Genomic DNA, 19,103 nt, shown 5'->3' on the forward strand with positions numbered 1-19,103 from the left:
TGTAATCCTACCACCCAACTGTGGCTACACTTGACTTTGTTAGAAAACAATATATTTATATCCAAAAAATGTTAGTATATGTTGTGAGTGCACACACATACTATAAAAAGCAGAATGTATTTAGGTGCATGGACTGTTTTAGAATTTTTTTTCTCTTAATGCATTGAGGATATATTTATGTGTATCTCAAAAATTGTATCTATAAAATACATGACTCAAGGGACATCATTAAAAAAGAATAAAAAATAGGAATAATAAAATATAATATAAATTACTATTTTTTTTTTATTTTTTAGCTGCTCCTTGCGGAGCAGGGCTAACTTATAGACAGTGCACCCAGAGCTGCCAGCTGTCATCATTATTTATAGTGTTTCCTTCTGTAAATGTATAATTTAATTCATTGCTGGTAGATATTTCAGTTGTTGCCTGTTTTTCACTGTTACAGTGGAGTGCTACAGTGGATATTCTTGCACATGCAATTTGTGCATTTTGCTTTTTTCTCATTTCTTTAAACATTTTAACTATGCAATGCATAAACACGTTCTTATATTAAATTCGATCATTACAGGTAAATTATAATCCCTAATTCCAGTTCCTCTCTAGAGGTAACCATAGTTACCAGTTTGATGTGTAACCTTTCAGGCTCTTTGAGCATTTATAAGCATGCAATCTATAAACAATACACAGAATTTTTCTTCCTTCCTTCCTTCACTTTTCTTTTGTTCTTTTCTCCTTTTTTCTTTTCTTTTTTTTTTTCTTACCAAATGCATGTTTCATTGTGCAATTTGCCTTTTTTCTTTAAAATAATGATTTAGAGACTGTCTCTATCATTACATGTGGTACTCACTATATTCCTTTTAGATGTGGCATAGAATTCTATAATATGGATGTTCCATAGTTTGTTTAGGTTTACCTTAATTGGTAGGCATTTAGGTTAATTCCACTTTTTTACCGTTACAATAATACTGCAATGGATAGCCTTGTAAATGGTTCCTTGGGCACATGGGTGGAATATGAGAAGTAGAATGTTGTAGGCCATGTGGCTTGTACATTTTAAGTTTTAATAGTAGTTGCCAGTTGTCCTTCAAAATGGGTACTCTGAAGGATACTTCCCACAGTATAAAAGCTACCTATCTCCCTATGTGAATTGCTGGTTCAAAGTCTGTGAATGTTTCAAATTTTGGCATGTTTTTCCAGACTATACTCCAGGGAGGTTACCTATTTATAGTTTGCCAGTAGTAGAAATATGAATTTAACCCATGCATTTAATATTTGTCCATCTCAGAAGTTTCTTGCTGTTGTTTTGGTTTATGTATCTTTGCTTGTTAATGAGATGGAACATCCTTTCATGGTTATCACTTGTGTTTATTGTATAAATTCTCTATTCAGGTCATTTACCTATTTTTAAATAAATGTTTCTAATTAGGATTGAAAGAGCTCTCTCTATATTAAGAATGTTAATTTTGTGTTTATGTGGGAAGTATTTTTCCCTAGTTTGTTGTAGTAGTTTTTCAAAATAGAAGTTTTTATTTTTGTATCATCAAATAGATTTTTTTCTTCATGGTGATCATTCTTAGCCGGGGTTACTTTCCAAGGTAGTCACCTCTATTTTCTTCCAGCATTTTGCAGTCTAAATTTTTATATTTGGACAGGCAGCCTGTAGTAGCTGGAAAAAAATACATAAATAAATAAAGTTTTAGATTTGGATCTTTAATTCAACTAGAATTTATTCTGATACAAGATGTCAAAGAAGGATCTACATTATTTTTTTCAATAATTAGCTAGTTGTTTTTGTATCATTTATTTAGTCCATCTTTTCTTCAGTCAGAAATGCAATATTTGCCAGATAATAAATTTTTATGTATGCTTTTGTTTGTTTCTGGATTTTCTATTCTGTTCTTCATCTGTCTATATTGGTGCAAGTCCATATGGTTTTAGTTAGTGTAGCTTATACTGATGCCCCGTGACTTATGATGGGATTATGTCCTGATAAGCCCCTTGTATGTTGAAAATATTGCAACCGGGTGCAGTGGCTCATACCTGTAATCCCAACACTTTGGGACGCCAAGGTGGGAGGATCACTTGAGCCCAGGAGTTGAAGATCAGCCTGGGTGACATAGGGAGACCTCGTCTCTACAAAAAAAAAAAAAAAAAAAAAAAAAAAAAAAATTAGCCTGGCATGGTAGTGCATGCCTGTAGTCCCAGGTACATGCTTGGGAGGCTGGGCTGAGGCAGGAGGAGCCCTTGAATCTGGGAGGTCAAGGCTGCAGTGAGTCGTGATCACAGCACTGCACGCCAGCCCAGGGTGACAAAGTGAGACCTTGTCACAAAAAAAGAAAAGTCAAAAATGCATTTAATGTACCTAATCTACCAACCTAGCCTGCCTTAAATGTGCTCAAAACATTTACATTAGCCTACACTTGGGCAAGTCATCTAACATAAAGCCTATTTAATTTAATTAATTAATTTATTTATTTTTGAATCAGAGTCTTGCTCTGTCACCCAGGCTGGAGTGCAATGGCACGATCTTGGCTCACCACAACCTCTACCCCCTGGATTCAAGTGATTCTCCTGCCTTAGCCTCCCACAGGCTCCTGCCACCACGCCTGGCTAATGTTTTTTGTATTTTTAGTAGAGACAGGGTTTCACCATGTTGGTCAGGCTGGTCTCAAACTCCTGACCTTAGGTAATCCACCCGCCTTGGCCTCCCAAAGTGCTGGGATTATAGGCATGAGCCACTGTGTCTGGCCTTATTTATTTATTTTTGAGATGGCATCTCACTCTGTCACCCAGGCTGGAGTGCAGTGATGCAACCTCTGCTCACTGCAGCCTCTGCCTCCGGGATTCAAAGGATCCTCCTGCCTCAGCCTCCTGAGTAGCTTGGATTACAGGTGTGTGCCACCACGCCCGGCTAATTTTTGTATTTTTAGTAGCATCAGGGTTTCACTATTTTGGCCCAGCTGGTCTCAAACTCCAGACCTCAAGCCATCCATCACCTCAGTGTCCCAAAGTGCTAAGATTACAGGAGTGAGCCACCAATCCTGGCTAATTTTATAATAGTGTTGAATATATCATATAACTTACCGAATACTGTACTGAAAGTAAAAAACAGAATGGTTGTATGTATGAGTATTCAAAAGTATGATTTCTACTAAATGCACCATTGTAAAATCATCAGTCGAACCAAGGTAAGTCAGTGACCATTTATAATTGTTATAAATTCTTTATTATTTTTCCCTTTTTTTTTTTTCTTTTTGAGATAGAGTCTCCCTCTGTTGCCCAGGCTGGCGTGCAATTGTGCAGTCTCTGCTCACTGCAACCTCCGTCTCCCGGGTTCAAGTGATTCTCCTGCCTCAGCTTCCCTAGTAGCTGGGACTATAGGCATGTGCCACCACACCTGGCTGATTTTTATATTTTTAGTAGAGACAGGGTTTCACCATATTGGCTAGGCTGGTCTTGAGTTCCTGACCTCGTGATCTACTCGCCTCGGCCTCCAAAAGTGCTGAGATTACAGGCGTGAGCCACCACACCTGGCCTATTATTTTTCTTTTAAAAAATTATCTTTCTTTTCACATGTACTAAAGAAAATAGTCTACTTTGACATACATCTGAATTTATTGTCATACCTCGTTTAGCATTCTTTGTGTATGTTGGATGCAGGGGAGGGGTGATACAGTATTTTTTCTTTAATTCTTATGATGCTTTTTTCAAAGCCCCTCTTGGAGTCTGTGCCTTATGAGGAAGCACTGGCAAACCGCCGCATCCTTCTCAGCTCTACTGAAAGTCGAGAAGGCCTTGCACAGCAAGTATGTCACTGGGAAAACCATGGAAATTGTTAAAGAACAGAAATGTTAAATCCCTCAAAGAAAGTTTTTAAGATATGTAGAATGATTCAAAAGTCTGCATAAACATGTGAAATGAATTGTTTAATACATACTAAAAAGCAAATAGACATAATTTGTTGAAAAACATGTTTACACTCTAAGTCATCTTGATTCAGTTGGTGTTATAATTGGAACTAAAGTACTATCAGCATACTTTGGCCATGATGATTAATTCTTTTTTTTTAGGTACTAGATTTAAATGTCTGAAATACTAAAGTACAAGAGGGGGCAAGAGCTAGTGACTCTTGAGTTATTTTCATTTCTTAAAGGAGCAGGAATGAAAAATTTGCAGTATTTAGTAGTCAGTTGAATTTGGGGAGTGGGTGGGAGTGGGAGGCACAGTCTTTTTCAGAAAAAAAGGAAAAAAAAATATATGTATATATTTGTCCATGGTTGCTGGCTCATAACTCCCATAGTCCTTGTTGTAGTAAATGGAATCTCTCTCTCTGATCTTCTCTTGCCCTCTTTTTACTTGCCTAAGGCAGGACTCTAATCTGACTATATGGCATTATAGGGCATAAGACCTTCATTCCAGAGGAAGTCTTGCCCCATACCTTAGAGGAAGAAATGCTGCTGCACGGAGAAGAATCTAAACTGACAGGGCTTATTGGGTTTTGTGGGGTTTTTTTGACATGGAGCCTTGCTGTGTCTCCCAGGCTGGAGTGCAGTGTCGTGATCTCAGCTCGCTGCAACCTCCGCCCCCTGGGTTCAAGCGATTGTCCTACCTCAGCCTTCAGAGTAGCTGGGATTACACGTGCATACGACCATGCCTGGCTAATTTTTGTATTTTTAGTATAGACAAGGTTTCGCCATATTGGCCAAGCTGGTCTTGAACTCCTGACCTCAGGTGATCCCCCTGCCTTGGCCTCCCAAAGTGCTGGGATTATAGTCGTGAGCCACTGTGCCCAGCGGGGCTTGTTGGATTTAGATCCAGTCACATTTCTTCATGGTTGTCAATTATGCCTATCCAGTGCAGTCTCCATAAACTGCCCAGGAGGGCAGGGTTTGGGAGCTTCTGAATAGCTGAACACACAGAGGCTCTTGGAGGGTGGCATGCCCAGGGAGGGCATGGAAATTCTGCACACCTTCCTCTGCTTCACTCTAAATCTCTTAATCTGTATCCTCAGTAATAGGCCAGTAAACATGTTTCCCTGACTTTTGTGAGCCACTCCAGCAAATTAATCAAACTCAAAGAGGGAGTTCTCAAGGTCCAGACTTGCGACTGCTGTCTGCAGGGGAGGCATTTTTGGGAACTGAGCTCGCAATCTGTGGGAGCTAACACTATCTCCATGTAGATAGTGGTGGAATTAAATGGGAGGACATCCAGCTGATGTCCACAATAAAACTGACTACTTGTTTGTTGGTGGGGAAATATCCCCACATATTATGGGGTCACAGAAGTCTCCTGTATTGATTGTTAAAGTGTGAGAACAGAGAAAAAATGATTTGAGAGTTTTTTGTAGCAAAGATTTACCTTAAAAATTACTAGGACCTTAGAAGCCTTCCTCATGCCCATTTCCAGTCACTACTCTCCTCTCTCCCAAAGGTAGGAGAGTAGTGACTGGATACTCTCCTGATACTGAACCTTTTTTTTTTTTTTTTTTTTTTTTAAAACCCAATTTTTTTGGGTTTTTTTTTTTTTTTTTTTTTTTTTAATGCAATTATGCTCTTTCTGATCTGGCTTTTTGCGTTCAGCTATGGTATTAGGTTGGTGCAAAAGTAATTGCAGTTGTTGATATTACTTTTAAATAAATGGCAAAACTACAATTACTTTTGCACCACCTATAGTTCTAATTGTTCACAAACATGCCCATTTTTGTATTCTCTATTTTTTCTATTTTAGTTAAGTGGATGGTTGAAGTTGCTGTGCTTTGATAATTAGTGACATTGCATACTTTTTAATTTGCTTATAGTCTTGTTCAAGTCTTTTGTTGGGTTTTTTTTTTCTTTTCTTTTTTTTTCTTTGCCTTTTTCTCTATTGAGTTGTCTGTCTTACTGGTTTGCAAGAATCCCTTGTATGTTCTGGTTATTGGATCTCTGTTGGATAAATGCTTTACAGATTCTAATTTGATTTTGAGTTTTCTTTTCACTCTTGATGTTTTTCAATGAGTAGGGTTTTCTTTTTTTTTGTCTTGCTATAGTTTAATTTCTCGATTTATGATTGTGCTTTTTATATCATGTCTAATAAATCTCTCCCTATTCTAGGGTCAAGCTTTATTATCATATTTTTACCTCTGTGGGGTAGTTTTTGTTTACATTCTGTAAAATAGTTTTTAGCCACTAAGTTTTATCTATATTAGTCTCTAAGATACAACACTGTTATTTTTCAAGGTTCAACAGAGTTTGGAAAAGATTTCTAAACTGGAGCAGGAAAAAGAACATTGGATGTTGGAGGCACAATTAGCCAAAATCAAGCTAGAAAAAGAAAACCAGCGAATTGCAGATAAGCTGAAGAATACAAGTAGTGGCCAGCTGGTTGGGCTGGCCCAGGAAAATGCTGCCGTGTCAAATGCTGCTGGCCAGGATGAAGCCACAGCTAAAGCTGTGTCCGAGCCCATTCAGAGCACCAGTCTAGTAAGTGTCTTCTTGGTTGCCCTCAGTTTTCTTTTTAAAATGCTGATTGGTAAGGATCTAATATTCAACATTAACCATTGTCTTAGTTCATTCAGGCTGCTATATCAAAATACCATAAACTGAGCATCTTGTAAACCACAGAAATTTATTTCTCACAGTTCTTGAGGCTGGGAAGTTTAAGATTCGGGTGCTAGGAGATTCACTGTCTGGTTAGGGTCTGTTTCCTGGTTCATAGACAGCAGCCTGTGTGAGATTGTAGGTACTGTCATAACTCCGTTTTATAGTTGAGGAAACCAAGGATCAAAGAAAAATAACTCACATGAAGTCACACACTTGATAAGTGATGTGATGTCTCATCCCATCCTTGCCCTCTTAACCAAGATAGCCTTGTGTCTTACCCATGTCAGAAAACAGATTAGCCAACATAAACTCGTTTGTTAGCCGGGTGTGGTAGCCCACACCTGTTGTCCCAGCTACTCCGGAGGCTGAAGCAGGAGGATCTTTTGAGCCCAGGAGTCTAAGGCTCCAGTGAGCTATTATTGTACCACTATACTCCAGCCTGGACGACAGAGTGAGGCCTTGACTCTAAAAACAAAAAACAAAAATAAAAATCAAATAAACTCATTTGCTTACTGCTTGCCTTACTGAGGTGCTGGAATTGGTAACACTGGCATATATATATTTTTTATAAATTAATAAAAATTTTTAAACGTGGATTGCTTCATGAATTTTCATGTCATCCTTGAGCAGGGGCCATGCAAATTTCCATATCGTCCCAATTTTAGTACATGGGCTGCTGAAGCAAGCACAATGCTGGTATATTTGAGTTGTTAATGTCAATTGCTGAAAGTTTAGAATTATCTTTTTATTTGAACATTTTCAGTGGAAAGCCCTATTCTTACATATGTAAGTGAAAACAATTTCTAGGGACATGAAAAATCTTTAGTACTGAACACTATTGGGCCATGAGTGATGATGACCTTAGTTGGGTTTGGTGACTTTAGAAGTTGCTATTTAAATCAACTAGTTAGTGTAGGGGTGGAGAGGACCTGATACCTTTCCTCTCCATCATAAGGGTCACAGCCAGCACTCCTATAACAAAAGACAGGTTAACTACCAACAACAGATTTCTGCCAAAAATAACCTGGAGTCTTGCCTTGCACACAGTGCACAACAGAAATAAAAAGAGATGGAGTTTTCTGCTTTCCTTGATGTTTCTACTTTTCAGCCTTTCTTTTAACCCCTGTGTCCTTTAAGTGACCTTAAGGGAACTAAGTGTGTGACTGTGTATGTGTGTGTGTCTTTGTGCCTTTTCTGTCTTCTTCCTCTTGGGTGCTGGGAGCAAGTCTGTGCTCATTTCGGTGTTAATTGATTAACAGAGGAAGCTCATCTTACCGGGAGATTACTTTGGTTCAAACACTTTGAGGCAGAGGAAGTAACCTCAGATAGAAACTTATTTCTAACTCTGTAACATTTCAAGAGTAAAATACTTGTAATTTTTAGCAAGATCTCTAGTATTATAATTTGAATATTCAGCCATCTATTATATATTATAAAAAAAGATAGCAATAACCTTAAAGTAAAAGCACAAAACAATAGACATTTCTGTTTTTTGCTGGAATTGAAAAGCATTGCTTAAATTAATAGAATTTTTAAACATATATTTTAAGTATAAAAATGACATCCTGAATAATCAAGCCACCAATGTTATCATTTTTTTCTACTAAATTTCATATACAGTTGAGATTGTACTACATAAAATTTCAAATCTTTTAGCATAATGTGAAAACATAAACCTCCTGTTATGAGAAACTTAGTGTAAACTTACTGATTTCATAGTATTCCATATCTCTCATACCTTAGTTTACCTATGATTAGACGTTGGTGACAACTTTTAAATAATGTCTCATTTTTATGTATAAGATTATTTCTGCATGTTAAATGATTACCTCAGGATGTATTCTCAGGGTTGGAATTACTACATCAGAAGGCATGAATATTTTCAAATTCCTTGATCTTTATTACCAAATTATTTTTTAAAAGGACTGTATCAGTTTATACTCTTGTTAGTATCATATGAGAAAATGTTGAAGTAATCTGTGTTAAGAGTTTTCCTTGCATTGCTGGGTGTGGCGGCTCACGCCTGTAATCCTAGCACTTTAGGAGGCCGAGGCAGGTGGATCACGAGGTCAGGAATTCGAAAACAGCCTGGCCAACATGGTGAAACCCCATCCCTACTGAAGATTAAAAAGAAAAAAAAATTAGCTGGGCGTGGTGGTGGGCACCTGTAATTCCAGCTACTCAGGAGGCTGAGGTAAGAATTGCTTGAACCCAGGAGGCGGAGGTTGCAGTGAGCTGAGACCGTACCATTGCACTCCAGCCTGGGAGACAGGGCGAGACTCTGTCTCAAAAAAAAAAAAAAAAAAAAGTAAAAAGTTTTCCTTGCATTTAAACAATACCATTCCTTTGAAGGACTTGGTGCTGTACCACATTTTCAGATCATAACCCAGGAGTAAGGGGGTGAGGATGAGCAGGTGAAATAGATGTTTCCTTGCAGTTTATTTTTATAAACTACAGTCATATTTGAATATGTAAAATTAAATGACTGGAGTATTATTCCAAGCAATTTTTAACTAAAAGAGAGTAATTGCTACTTCTGCTTCATTGAGTAGAAAAATTATGGCTCTTCTATTTTGAAAGGTCTTATTGAAGACTCTTTTACAGCCAGGTGGGCATAACATTCATTAGTACACATTCAGTTTATATACTCTCAGTGTTGAGAACAATACTCCAGAGAATACTATTTAGAATACATTAAAACTGTCTGTTGACTGGGCATGGTGGCTCTTACCTGTAATCCCAGCACTTTGGGAGGCTGAGGTGGGCGGATCAGGAGGTCAGGAGTTCAAGACCAGCCTAGCCAACATGGTGAAACCCACCTCTGCTAAAGTTACAAAAAATTAGCTGGGCGTGGTGGCATGCGCCTGTAATCCCAGCTACTTGGGAGGCTGAGGCAGGAGAATTGCTTGAACCTGGGAGGTGGAGGTTGCAGTGAGCCTAGATCACACCATTGCACTCCAGCCTGGGCAACAGGGTGAGACTCTGTCCCTAAAGAAATGAAAAAACAAAAAAAACTGTTCATTGAGTATAATCTCTTATTTATAGAATCCATTGACACTGAGTTTCCATTAGTTTCCTTGTCATTGTACCCAAGCACATGCCCCTCCACCTTGAACAATAACCAGAATTAAGTAATCATGACCATCTGTTTTTGAAATCTTAAACTATAGAAACAAACTTTTAAAAAATCTAGCAGCACCCAAGCACGGTGACTCATGCCTGTAATCTCAGCTACTCAGGAGGCTGGAGATGGAGGATCTCTTGAGCCCAGGAATTCGATGCTACTGATTGCACCAATGTAATGCAGCCTGGGTGACAGAGGGAGACCTGTGTCTAAAAAAAATTAGAAAAAAATCTAGCAGCATTTTAATGTGTTTAAAATTACATTTTTGTTTTCATTAATTTAAATCTAAAATTTATACTTATGTCATAATAACATTATATCAAAAGTGTATTTATTTCTTCTCTCTCCTTTTGAGCTTTCAATCAGAGTGTTTATTATTTGCATTTTCTGTTTCAAATGTTTAATTATTATAGTCACTATAAAACTGTCTTTACCCCTTCTTGGCTACTGGTTTGGAAATAGGCGTAGAAATGGCAAGCTGTGGTTAAAAGCTGATCTTCTCCTCTCTCCTGGATGATTTGTTGGGTTTCAGTGAGAATGGCTAATCAGCATTTTGATAGAAGATTTAGTGATGATCATTATTGGTTACTGCCTCATGGCATAAATAGTAAATGCAGTTAGCTATCTTCATGTCCTTGTAGTAAGAGACAGTCCGAGGATGATCTTCTAGTACTGTACCCTCAATGCTCTGTAAAACAGTATGAACGGAGAGGAGAAAATATTACAAGTGTTTGACCTATTGTGCTTGAAATGTACACATTCTGTTCTAAAAGATTTTTCCCCGTATGTTCTAGATTGGCACTTTAACGAGGACATCGGACAGTGAGGTAACGTGTGCTTGTCATCATGTTGTTTGTTAGTAAATATCTGGCAGCGTGTTTGTCGACAAAGTCCTGTAAAAGCCGCCTTTGTCCAATTGTTGTTGTTGTTTTCTGACACTTCTAGCAAATGTGGAGCCAGTGTTTTCCACCTTCATTGATGGATCCATGTACCTTTTCTCTGGTTCTGTTTTGACAGTCACCAACAAATTATAGCCTGTTTTTATAATTGCCTTGTTGACTGACTTGCCATGGAGATTTGACAAGATGAGGCTCCTGCTTGGGTCTTCATTCGCTGGCATACTACATGAGGCTGAGAGCCGTGTTAGTCCTCGCAGTGGGCAGCCAGGAAAGCAGGGCTTAGCAAGGGCTATCCAGGGCCTTGACTAAGTACAATGTACTTGGTAGCTGTTTCCTGCCCTCAAAGCAAGTGAACCCAGGTCAGATGTGGCCTGTCGGATAGGTTTGCACTTTTGAATTTTGAAATAATCTAAGATGTAACCCTGTCTGTCTGTCTGTCTGTCTATCTGTCTATCTATCTATCTGTCTATCTGGAGACAGAGTCTCATTCTGTCGCCCATGCTGAAGTGCAGTGGCATGATCTCAGCTCATTGCAACCTCTGCCTCCGGGTTGAAGTGATTCTCCTGCCTGAGCCTCCCAGGTAGCTGGGACTTCAGGCGCATGTCACCACACCCAGCTAATTTTTGTACTTTTAGTAGAGACAGGATTTCGCCGTATTGGCCAGGCTGGTCTCAAACTCCTGAGTTCAGGTGATCCACCTGCCTCGGCCTCCAAAAGTGCTGGAATTATAGGTGTGAGCCACTGTGCCCAGCTGCTTTAAGATGTAACTTTATAAATAACTGTTAAATAAACACCGAAGTCATGCAACTGACCACTCAGCATGGCAAACTGGTTAATATAGTTCAAGTAAGCTTGTAGATTTTTTGATTTCTGTATTTATTCTTGTAATATAGATAATCATGAACTTCTGTGTGTGTTTTTAAACTAAACTCAACAGGGTGTCATTGTTTGAGTAACTAGTAGAAATACCAGTCTGGGACAAAGGCCACAAACTCTTCAATATAGAAATAGTTTAATTTATTAGTATGTTTACAAGTATTAGTGTTGTCTTAAGATAATTTTGGAGAAAACAAGAATGTTTGATTTTAGTGGTTCCAATACATATGCCCCTTTCCCCTGCCCTCTTCCAGTTGGAGGAGGGCATAGGAGTCAGACAGATGGACATTTTGAAAGTCAGGTTTGTGTTTCGCCGGGCGCAGTGGCTCACGCCTGTAATCCCAGCACTTTGGGAGGCCGAGGCAGGCGGACCACGAGGTCAAGCGATCGAGACCATCCTGGCCAACATGGTGAAACCCTGTCTCTACTAAAAATACAAAAATTAGCTGGGCATGGTGGCGCGTGCCCATAATCCCAGCTACTTGGGAGACTGAGGCAGGAGAATTGCTTAAACCCGAGAGGCGGAGGTTGCAGTGAGCCGAGATCATGCCATTGCACTCCAGCCTGGCGACAGAGTGAGACTCCGTCTCAAAAAAAAAAGAAAGTCACGTTTGTGGCTAATAAAAGCTGGATGGAGGGGCATGCTTCCAGTGGGCTTCTCAATACTTTAGTTCTGTTCTCTTGAAGCCATAACTTCATTCTGAAATAGAAAGGATGCTAAATAAAATAAATTTGAAATATACACTTCCCTGCTATGTCTGAAGTTTCTTTGAGGGGTAGGAGAACAGTGATTCCTCATCAAACTTCAAGTGAAAATGTACAAAATGTCTTTTTTTTTTCCTGGAAATGCTTCATCTCACTGGTACTTGTTTATTTATGTGTATTTGTGTTCTATTTAGGTTCCAGATGTGGAATCTCGTGAAGACTTAATTAAAAATCACTACATGGCAAGGATAGTGGAACTTACGTCTCAGTTGCAGCTGGCTGACAGTAAGTCAGTGCATTTTTATGCTGAGGTGAGTGTAGATTTAGATTGGTGGTTTTTTCCCTAACCCCTGCAGGAATTAGATCACTGTCCTGTTTTCCTACTACTCACTGTAAGAGAGAAGTCAGTTTCCCAAGTAGTTGGGACTACAGGCATGTACCACCACACCTGGCTAATTTTTTGTATTTTTAGTAGAGACGGGGTTTCACCATGTTAGCCAGGGATGGTCTCAATCTCCTGACCTTGTGATCCGCTGGCCTCGGCCTCCCAAAGTGCTGTGATTACAGGCGTGAGCGGAGTTAATATTGACTAGTCTGTATACCAACTAAAAATCTCTATTTCAATAAATATAAGACTGATTTGAGCCAGGCGCGGTGGCTCACACCTGTAATCCCTGCATTTTGGGAGGCCGAGGCAGGCGGATCATGAGGTCCAGGAGATCAAGACCATCCTGGCTAACACGGTGAAACCCCGCCTCTACTAAAAATACAAAAAATTAGCCGGGTGTGGTGGCGGGCGCCTGTAGTCCCAGCTACTCGGGAGGCTAAGGCAGGAGAATGGTGTGAACCTGGAAGGCAGAGCTTGCGTGAGCCGAGATCATGCCACTGCACTCCAGCCTGGGCGACAGAGCAAGACTCCATCTCAAAAAAAAAAAAGCCCCCGCCTCCTGGGTTCAAGTGATTCTCCTGCCTCAGCCTCCTGAGTAGCTGGGATTACAGGCACCCGCCATCATGCCTGGCTAATTTTTGTATTTTTTAGTGTTGGGGTTTCACCATGTTGGCCAGGCTGGTCTTGAACTCCTGACCTCAGGTGATCTGCCTGACTCAGCCTCCTGAAGTGCTGGGATTACAGACATGAGCCACCTCCCCCGGCCAAGACTCTGCCTTAAAAAAAAAAAAATAAAGTTATTCCACTATGCAATATCATCTATAAAATTGTACACAATTAATAGAATTGAGGGGGGAAATGAAGATAGAAAGTAGAGATACCAAGGAGTAGGAAACAAATGGTAAGATAGAATGGATGCTGCTCAACGTGAAAGAATGCCTTCAAGGTCTCTGACTTGAAACTTTATATTGAAAGGTCAGTTATGGATAGCAGATAGATAATTATAATGCTTAAAGTTGTTAAATAAATGGAAAAAGAAGGAGAAACCCTTTATTGAGACCTGACTTGATTTTCTTTTATACTAGAGTTGAAGAGGTTGATAGGAGGCCAGTTGCTAAAAGTGAAGAGGGGCTTTGCATCTATTTCCTGCTAAAATAAGTCATGTGCTTAGCTCAGTGTTGTTCACAAGCAGCCATCGCATACATGTTTGATAAGCTGATCAGTAGTGACAGCTTGTTGGAATGCAGGAAAGCGGGAGGACAGCAAACTGAATGACTAGCAGTAGAAATGCTGAATCACTAAGCCAGCAGTCCAGCAGGCGTGGATCTTCATTGTTTGATTCTGAGTTAGTGTCTCAGACTCGATTGTCCTTTTCACAAGGACCTGTGCCTTGCATGTCTGTCTTCCTCTTTGTCAGGGTCATTGCTGAGCACAGAGTAGATGTTTGGTTAGTAGGAGGCAGTTGACTTGGTTGGCTGAACTGCCCTGAAATTTTGTGAGAAATGAAAGAAGTAACTGAGGAATTTTTTTAGGCTGTTTTATTTCCAAGAGATTTGGTTATTTTAGTAAATATCTTCTGTGCAACTGTGATTCAAGAATTTTTATATTGTCCTACTTTTTCCTTATTGGTAAACAGGAAGTGGTGACCTCCCCCGCCACATGACTTTACTGCTCTGAGAGCCTTATGATGACATAGCATTTGCTTGTGTCTGAACAGATCCTCCTTGTCAGTAACCTTATCAGAAAGTTTAGTGAACCTTTTAATCTCATACCCTCTTTGAACAATATTGTGAAATAGGATTTTTCTTTTATCGTTTTGATCTGCACACTCTCTGGATAGAGTTGGTTTGGTAGAACCCCTAAAGAAAGCAGCCTGGAATTTTTGCAATCTTGTGCTCATTTTTTCCCTTGTAAGTAGTGCATAATAAAAGTAAAGCTTTTATTGCTCCTATAATGTGGTCTCTAATGAAGGACTTTTAAAACACAAGAAAAGTACCTTAGGATCCGTAGTGCATGGTCAGGAGCTCCTGATAATTTTTGTAATAATCACTTTTCTTTTTATCTAGTATAAATATAAATGAATCCTAGATAAATGTAGAAAGTTCTTATGTAAAGAACGGGTGCTGTGGCTCATACCTGTAATCCCAGCACTTCAGGAGGCTGAGGTGGGCAGATCACTAGAGGTCAGGGGTTTGAGACCAGCCCGGACAACATAGTGAAACCCGTCTCTACTAAAAATACAAAACTTAGCCGGGTGTGGTGGTGCATGCCTGTAATCCCACCTACTTGGGAAGCTGAGGCAGGAGGATCACATGAACCCAGGAGGTGGAGGTTGCAGTGAGCCAAGATCATGCCACTGCACCCCAGCCTGGGCAACAGAGCGAGACTCCGTCTCAAAAAAAAAGAAAAAAGAAAGTTCTTATGTATTATATGTAACCACTGGTCATCAGGCTAGAGCGAAGAAAAAAACATTGATCTTAAGGTGGTAGACTTTTTTCCCCTTACTGAAATGACAAAGGTGGGGGCCACTTCTTTCTTACCTGTGCTCTAATGTGTGATACAATGCCTGTAGATATTCAACAGATTATTTGTGGAATGAATGAGTAACTTTGCCTTTGGGAAGTGTTTTTAACAACCTTTCCTGAAGCACATTTAGTTTCAGAAAATGCTCCCTCTAGTAATGGAATGTTTTCTGATTTTACAGTGCCGAGCACTCTCTAAAAGACTGGCCTTGGCTGAAAAGTCTAAGGAAGCATTGACAGAAGAAATGAAACTTGCCAGTCAGAACATCAGCAGACTTCAGGTGAGTTAAGTGTTACCTAAACGGTTTTAATGTTTTTTCATTGAAAGTTCTTTGGTAGCAAAGCAGCATTTCTTTTCCAAAGGCATTTGATCTCTAGATATGCTTTTTAAAATAACCACTGTATTTCTAATTCATTAAAAATAACATCTTATGTTAGGCAAAAAGTAGTTGTATTGTTTCTCTGAGTTGATTCTAATTTTAAATCATTTTATAGTCAGCATTTGCTTAAATAATACTTATTTACCCAGAATCTTTCCTTCCTTGTACATACCCGTCATGGTGAGCTGTAGGCTTGTTCTGTACGTATTACTCTGTTCCTTTTCTTTCCTGTGTCATAAAACGGATCTAAACTGAAAGGTTGGGCTATAATATATTCCCTTTTACTCACTGCCTGGTTTTAAATCTTTGTTTTCAGAAAGCCTCTGTTAATAAAAACATGATGCCAGGCAAGGAAAAAACACAGCACTACAGCAACACCCACTTCTTCTTTGCTTCAGATTCGTTTATCAGATTAACTAGGCACACAGGATTAGATTTTAGGCAGCAGAAGAGAGCATGAGAGATGGGAAGAGAGATGAAGGGTGCTTCTTTCAGGGACGGTGCTGCCGGGAGGGCCGTAGGCCATTGAGGTGTAGGATGGAGGCAGTGTGTTGTAGGCCTCACCTATGGCTCAGCAAAACCTAAGGGAATTTGGAAAGATAATGATGGCTTTTCTTATAATTTTATACCTGGCATAGAAGGAAACCCTTAAATTTTTGCAAAGAAATTATGAACATATTTTGAAGGCTGAGAAAAACGTTTTCCCATTTCTTTTAACTTTGTTCTCTTGTTAGGCTTGTGCCTTCACCTTCATGTTAATTGATCAGATAGACCATCTTGATAGGTTGCGTTTCCAATTAAAAGAATTTTTTTAAAAATTGATGTAAATAGTTGTACATGTTTGGGGGGACGTGGTATTTTGATTATTATGATACCTTTGTACAATGTGTAATGATCAAATCAGGGTAATTTGGATGTCCAGCACCTCAAACATTTACCTTTGTGTTGGGAACATAACAATTCTTCTTTTGTAGCTATTTTGAAATATTCAGTAAATTATTGGGAAACTATAATTTCCCTATTCCACGTTTTTCTTTTGTGAATTAAAAAAGCTTCAGAGTGGTATGACTAGTGCGATGTTGATTTTTCTTTTTCTTTGCTGTTTAGGATGAACTGACAACTACCAAGAGGAGTTACGAGGATCAGTTAAGTATGATGAGTGACCACCTGTGCAGCATGAATGAGACATTATCTAAACAGAGAGAAGAGATTGACACACTAAAGATGTCCAGTAAGGTATGTGAGGTGAGGTGAGGTAGTCTGTAATATAATATTTAATATGAGGCATTTTATTGTCATGCATTTCAGGAGCAAGAGGACATAAGATTTAAAGTGTAAGGACCAGGTGGAGTGGCTGAAGCCTGTAATCCCAGCACTTCGGGAGTCTGAGGTGGGAGGATCCCTTGAGGCCAGGAGTTCGAGAGCGGAGTGGGCAATATAGTGATACTTCATCTTTATAAAAAAAATGAAAAAATTAGCCAAGCATGAGGGTCTGTGCCTACAGTCCCAGCTACTTGGGAGGCTGAGGTGGGAAGATTGCTTGAACCTGGGAGTTTGAGGTCACAGCAAGCTATGATTGTGCCACGGCACTCCAGCCTGTACAACAGAGTGAGACTCTGTCTCTAAAAAAGAAAAAAAAAGTATCTATAAATAATTTTCTTTAATATCATTTGTCCTTTTTTCCAGAAGTATTAAGTGTCTTTGGCTGAGTTAAAAGCTGAGAAAGTCTGGCCTCTAAGGCTTTAATACGGTATCAGCTGCTTTTTGGCATTTTGGGCATTTCTCCTACTGTTGCATAAGAGTTAGGGGGACTCACAAAACGCTTTAAGAAAGGGATTGCTCTTTATTTATGTAAGACCTGAAATGGTACTGTTGAAGAGTAAACTTGAGAAAATTTATTCTCATAAATATTCATATAACCTTGGAATGTCTTACCCTTTTAACTAGATTTCCTTTGATTTCCTTTCCCAAAATCCCTCTGCTTGCCCAGAGTGAGAGAGTAGAAAGTTTAGGCTGAAATGCAGATCCACATACCGTGTCCTTATTACTGTAACAATGTATATATCGTTTTGCCATGAAAGGTAAACTTTGGGAGGCCAGGGGCTCACTCAGTTGGCATCATCTCATGTGCTTAGCCCATTTTCATAACTCAATATTATACCACCACCAGCTGGGATTTACCATCTCCAGCCTGCACTCTTTGAGATCTGCTGCCGCCCCTTTTTGATTCAGCAGGCATTTATTGAGTTTCTGCTGTGTACACTGGGGAGAAATAGAGATGAAGAAACCATGGCTTTATTTTAGCATCTGCTATTGGTGTAAGGACAGGATTTTGTTCATTTAGGGTCTTAGAAAATATATCATGTTAATGCATTGGAATCTGCATTATATGATTTTGTTTATCAACATAGTTTCTTGATATTCACTGATTGTGCTGCTTTGGAGGCTGTCTCTGATGCTTTTTTGGCTGTTTCTGTGATTATTGTTACCACCCAGTATGGTTCTCATTATGGTTCTCCAGTTACTTGTGGTTCAGGAAACTTGAGCTTGGTGGTAAGGGAGTTGGGGGGCTGGTCCTTTTAAGGAAGCATCCCTTAACCTTTTGGTTTCTTGATATTCCATATTCCAGCAGAGCAATATCTAATTCACAAGTTACATTCTTAGTAGTGGTAGAAAACACACATTGAAGAGGTAGTGTTTTGGGTTTTCTCGTGGTATGTATAATTTGTTTTAGTGTAGTAGTATGAGAAAGTCTGTTTTAGCACCTAAAATTTGAAAAGAAGTAGCAATAATTTTTGAAAACTTTTCAATATCTAGAACTTCAGAAGTATTTGGTTTTGAATTGAGAGGGGTACATGTTGAGTACAGCAAAGCTCATTGTCCTGAAGGCAATTGGATTGCAGCTACTTCAGAAGTTAGGGAATTTTCAAGTTTCCTCTGACATTTTTTTTTTTTTCTTTGATGGAGTCTCGCTTTGTCACCCAGGCTGGAGTGCAGTGGCGAGACCTTGGCTCACTGCAACCTCCACCTCCCAGATTCAAGAGTTTTTCCCACCTCAGCCTCCCTAGTAGCTGGGACTACAGGCATGCACCACCACACCCGGCTAACTTTTTTTGTATTTTTTTAACAGAGTTTCACCATGTTGCTCAGGCTGGTCTCAGACTCCCAGGCCCAAGTGATCTACCGGCTGCAGCTTCCCAAAGTGCTGGGATTACAGGCGTGAACCACTGCACACAGCTTCTTAGAGCTTGTTGATAAAATACCAGCCATTAATAAAACTCTAAGAGACCCTTCTTCAATTTGAATTTATATCATTAACCTGTCTTTGATCATTCTGTAATCCTATATTTTGCTTTTCCCCCATTTAGTAATTTACATTACTGTAGCATCATCTTATGGCTGACATTGTCTCCATTGGATACTAAGTAAACACCCTCAACCATTTGTTTGCTATGATCTTGCTCTTAGTGTTTGTATTCTGCAAGCATTTCTTCCATGAAGAAAACATATTTATGCCTAAGAGTTAAATACAGGCATTTAATTAAAATGTATTCCCAAGAAGGGAGCCTCTCCAGAAAGAAGAAAAATTACACAAAACTAGAAAATTCAAATCTCCATATTTGAGGAAAT

At 39.3% G+C, this 19,103-nt stretch overlaps 1 protein-coding gene and 1 non-coding gene across 5 annotated transcripts in view; one reads left to right on the forward strand and one right to left on the reverse strand.

The window, feature by feature from the left end:
* PPP1R21 (protein phosphatase 1 regulatory subunit 21) overlaps positions 1–19,103 on the forward strand; it is a 70,724-nt gene that overhangs the window by 50,434 nt on the left and 1,187 nt on the right. For 3 of the 4 annotated variants that reach the window (XM_038006911.2, XM_007970697.3, XM_073022956.1), the window contains exons 16-21: positions 3,714–3,806; positions 6,216–6,458; positions 10,497–10,529; positions 12,378–12,494; positions 15,276–15,374; positions 16,581–16,709. In XM_038006911.2, coding sequence (XP_037862839.2) covers positions 3,714–3,806; positions 6,216–6,458; positions 10,497–10,529; positions 12,378–12,494; positions 15,276–15,374; positions 16,581–16,709 — 714 coding nt within the window. The remainder of the gene's footprint in view (positions 1–3,713; positions 3,807–6,215; positions 6,459–10,496; positions 10,530–12,377; positions 12,495–15,275; positions 15,375–16,580; positions 16,710–19,103) is intronic. The other variant, XM_007970698.3, reaches the window with a different exon arrangement.
* LOC119627400 (U6 spliceosomal RNA) lies at positions 7,164–7,267 on the reverse strand. Its single transcript, XR_005243596.1, has one exon. It is a non-coding gene; the product is annotated as a U6 spliceosomal RNA (small nuclear RNA).

This window comes from Chlorocebus sabaeus, chromosome 14, assembly GCF_047675955.1.
Source record: "Chlorocebus sabaeus isolate Y175 chromosome 14, mChlSab1.0.hap1, whole genome shotgun sequence".
In the NCBI taxonomy this organism is placed as follows: Eukaryota; Metazoa; Chordata; class Mammalia; order Primates; family Cercopithecidae; genus Chlorocebus; species Chlorocebus sabaeus.